Here is a 4,390-nt window from a genome sequence, read left to right on the forward strand (position 1 = left end):
CCTCTCCCTTGAGGAGCTTATTATGGTCTAGCATCATTATTGACCTGAATTTGGGGCCAGCACTGTTTTCACTGCAGTGAATTAACGGCAACAATAACTACTGAGCACACATTGTACACGGGGCATTGCGTTTATGTCATCACCTCTAACTCTCCCAACGACCCAGCAAGGCGGGTATTATTATTCCCATTTTCAGATGAGGAAACTGAGCTCAGAGAGGGAAAGTGACATGTACAAACTCACGCAGTTGTAAGATTTGAACCCAGAACGGACGACTGCAAAACCCAAGCTCTTTCTACTCTAGGATTGAGCTAACTGAGTGAACAAAACATCTCACCACCTCTCTGCTTCATGAAGGCTGGGGCCCCCCTCCCTATGAGGCAGAAGTCAGCTTGGTTCCTTTACAGTGGCACTAAGGAGAGTCAGACCACCTGCGTTCAGATCTCACTTTGTCCTTTCTAGCTGTGTATGTCTTTGGGAAAGTCACTCAACTTCTCTGGGCCTCAGCTTCTTCATCCTTAAAATGGGTATAATAATACAGGTTATTAGCATAGGGTCTGGCACACATTGTGTATCCGGTTTTATTAATATTATGTGATTATTATCACCAGCCCCTTAAGTTTTCTACTAGGCTCCTGCCTACCTAGGGGCCTATGAGTCTTCATTTTCTGGGGGCAGAGAATCGGCCCTGGTGGCAGAGCAGCCTCCTTTCTCCGCCAGCGATTCTCTGACCATAGCCAGATCTTCTAAAAGGGCACGTTTCTATATTTATTGTTCTTTTCCTCAGAGTTCTTTGCACAAGAACTCCCAGTTCCTTACAGGCAGCAATTTCTTGATTCTGGATGTCGGGGGATATTCTTGTCCGTTGTTTACGGTGAGAGAAAGAGCTGGAAGCACATGATGCGGTCTCTCTGTTTCCCAGTCTTTATCAGAGACCGCAGTGTCCCCAGGACGCCAGGCTAGAATACAGATGCTGCCGCTGGGGCAGAACCGGGCTCCCAGGGCTCACGAGGTGGAGGCTCTAGGCTGCAAGTGCTGCAGGTCCCCCGCAACCGGCACAACGGCTGGTTCTCTGCAAAGGTGGGAATTAGCTTTCTTTTTTCCTTTTGAATAAGTCAAACATTCCTCTGCACCCTCTTTCTGCTCAGCAGATCCTTTCTGCATGGACAACGGGGAGCTAAAATGTCATCCAAGTTCATGGCGAAATTAGCACGGGTTTGAGGCGATCCCTGGGTATCTCTCCATCCGCCACCGAAAACGGGCCTACAGAAGACTTACTGCAGCAAACACTGCAGGTGGCTACACATGCCGGGTGGGAGCTTTGGGGCAATAGGAGTGACAGGACGAACCCTGCCGCACCTGTGTAGGCGCAAAACCAGGATGGCAGCGAGGCCTGGTGGAAAAACCCAGCCTGCAGCCGGAAACACCAGAGCTGCCGTCTGCACACCCCCAGCCCTACCACTTCCCTGCTGTGTGGCCACGGGCAAGCAAGTCCACCCCCTGCGCCTTAGTTTCCCCACTCGCACGGTGGAGGTGGTGTCCACCCCAGTGAAGCCGATGCCCACGCGGGGCCTGGTACAGAGCAGATCTAACGTGAATAGCATCCCAGGCATCTGGGGACCCTGCTAATTGATCTGATTCTTCCTCAGTAGCTCTGGAATGGGCCGAGTTTGCATTTCTAACAAGTGCCCTGGTGACAGTGATGCTTCTGGTTTGTGGCCGACATCCCGAGGAGCCAGGCCAAGCGGCTGGAAGCTCCAAGCAGGCAGCACGTGTCCTTTCCTGGACGTTTCAGTTACGTGCCAGAGTGCGGGTGCAGGACGCCTTGGCCGGGTTATCAGCCTGGCACCGCTGTCCTGGTCGTCCCTGCCCTCCCTCCGCGTTAGCGGTTTGGGAAGCAGCACGCCGTGTCCCTGTGGAAGCTCTAGCGACCCCAGAGGGATTAGTTTAACCGTTCCGTAGTGTTCCGTTTGAGCTCTCCGCAGCTGGGGCCGGGTGTGCGAGGAAGAGAGGGGAGAGACACTCAGGGAGCCCCTCCCCTCCCAGCCACCGGGCAGCGCGAGAGGGGCGCCCACGCAGGGTGGAAAGAGGCTGTCGCCTGGGAGAGGACCTGTGGGCTGAGGCATCCTCGGGGTTCACGGCAAGCAGGTGAGTACCCACCACCCTCCTACCTCTGCTCTCCCCAGAACGGCACATTCTAGGGCTGCACAGAGGCAGCTGTGACGGTGATAACATCTCTACCTCTTGTTGCTCCTTTAAGCACACAGAGTGCAGCGGTTTCCAAGCCCGGCTGCTCAGGAGAATTTCCTAAAGTGTGATATACTACAAATAATAATAAGGGCAATAGACTAAAAATTCCTGGACTTCCCCGGAGATCAGGGCTTCTCAACCAGGGGTGGGTCTGTCCCCAGGGGACACTTGGCAATGTCTGAGGACATTTTTGGTGGTCACAGGTGCAGATTGCTAATGGTGTCCAGTGGGCAAAGGCCCTAGGGCCCTTCTGAACCCCCTGCAATGCACAGGACACCCCCACGACAGAGAATGATCCGACCACAATGTCAGGAGTTCTGAGGCTGGAAAACTCTGCCCAAGATATAATCAGGCTTGTACCCAGAAATATGTTTTTAACAAGAGGGTTCAGACTGAGAAGAAACGATATGCGCATGGCCTTTGGAAACAGACACTTTAAGCTTGTTGACCTTTCTATGCCTCCGTTTCCCTATCTCTAAAATGGAATAATAATAAATAATAATGCATGTATTAAATGGCTGTTGTGATGTTAAAGAGTCAATATAAAGTGGTTAGAAAAGCCCTGGCGTGGAGTACATGCTCGATAAATATTGGCTATTGTTGATGCTGTTGCCATTATCATCCACAGCCAGGGTTGGGCATGCGGGCTTGGATGTCTGCAGAGGTTTGCTGGCAAGGCGAGGCTTGGGGGGCTGGCGGGGGCACAGCGGGCTCACCTGGAAGCGGTGGAAGTCCTGCGGCTTGAAGTCGTTGGGGGAGCAGCCGCACCAGTCCACGATGTGCTTGTACTGGCACTTGCAGCCCAGCTTGCGGTTCCAGTTGGTGATGCGCAGGTTGTTGTCCACCATGGTGTCACAGTGGGGGCTGTTCTCCAGGACCGTGTGGAAGAAGGACTGGAAGGGAGACAGGGGCCCAGCCTGAGACTTCTCCAGTGCCCCCCAAATGGGCTGGGGTCAGGAGGTCATTCCCGAGGATGACCCGACTGCAAAGGGACCCTCTTGGAGGCTCACTCTGCTCTCTCTATGTGCAAATGGGGGCAGCTGCCAGTCTGATCCAACTCAGGGTACAGGTGGAGGCTTTGTCCAGAGTGGCTTAGTTCTACTGAGAAGTCTACTGCTCTGAGTGGGTCTCTAAGTGGTCATTCCCCAGCCTCTAGAATCTGATTCCAAGACATCTTTTATCACCCAGGTCACCTTCTGTCTGCTCAGTAAAGAGGAAAAGTCCCACAGGGTTTGTCAACACATGGTGCAGAGGAAAATATGGGGACAATTTTCTGGAATTCGTGGGTCGAACAGGCTTTTGGTTTGCAAATAGCCAGATCTGAAACCAAAGGGATTTGGGTCTGAGGGAACTTGACAACAAAGACTGATGCTTTGGTATTTCCCCCCGGGGCGAGGGAGGCCAGATTCTAGGCTGCATCAGGCCCGGGCCTCCACCTTAGCCACCTGCACAGTGACTGCCACGCAGGGTGGGGAGAGGCGGGGCCGCTCACTGTCCATGGTACTGAACCAGGCGCCATCATTTCCCTCTAATCCTAGGACTCTTGGCCAACCTCTCCAAGGAATCTAAGAGGCAATGTTGGGAGTCAAAAGAGAGACCAGAGGAGAGACAATTGTTGATGCAGCTGAGAGATTACCAGAGAGAGAAAAGAGAGACAGAGATTTCTATTGCAACATTGTCTTATAATAATCCCAGATACCAGGAGAGCACATTTCCCTGCTCTCTGCTCCCTAAGGGAAGCTGTTGGGGAACATGTGTCTGCTTGCAAAGGCTTATGGGCAGGAATGGAGATGATGGGACCTAACAGGGACCCTGGAGTACACGTGCTTGCATGTGTTGGGGCAGGGGAGGGCCAGGGAGCACACACAGAGCTTTGGCCACCAGCAGTGTGGCGGGCATCTTGATTAAAACAACCGAAGTCCCAAATAATCTCTTCTAAATGAGTGGGTGGGCAAAATGAGGCTCCACCCACCACCCCCTGCTGACCCTCTAGTGATGCTAGATGACACGCCCACGAACCTGAATTTTAAGCTTGAATTGTCTATAAGCCCAGAGAGGCACATATTCTCCATCAAGCAGTGGAGAAAAAGTATCCAATTACCAATTGCCCTGTGTCCTTTCATAATGATACAGAAATTCC

General features: G+C 52.6%; 1 protein-coding gene across 1 annotated transcript in view; it reads right to left on the minus strand.

Moving 5' to 3' along the window:
• XYLT1 (xylosyltransferase I) overlaps positions 1–4,390 on the minus strand; it is a 137,498-nt gene that overhangs the window by 21,019 nt on the left and 112,089 nt on the right. The window contains exon 7 of the mRNA XM_012647555.1: positions 2,967–3,143. Within this exon, the coding sequence (XP_012503009.1) occupies positions 2,967–3,143 (177 nt within the window). The remainder of the gene's footprint in view (positions 1–2,966; positions 3,144–4,390) is intronic.

The sequence above is a fragment of the Propithecus coquereli genome, unplaced genomic scaffold (genome assembly GCF_000956105.1).
Source record: "Propithecus coquereli isolate 6110/MARCELLA unplaced genomic scaffold, Pcoq_1.0 Scaffold27, whole genome shotgun sequence".
NCBI lineage: Eukaryota > Metazoa > Chordata > Mammalia > Primates > Indriidae > Propithecus > Propithecus coquereli.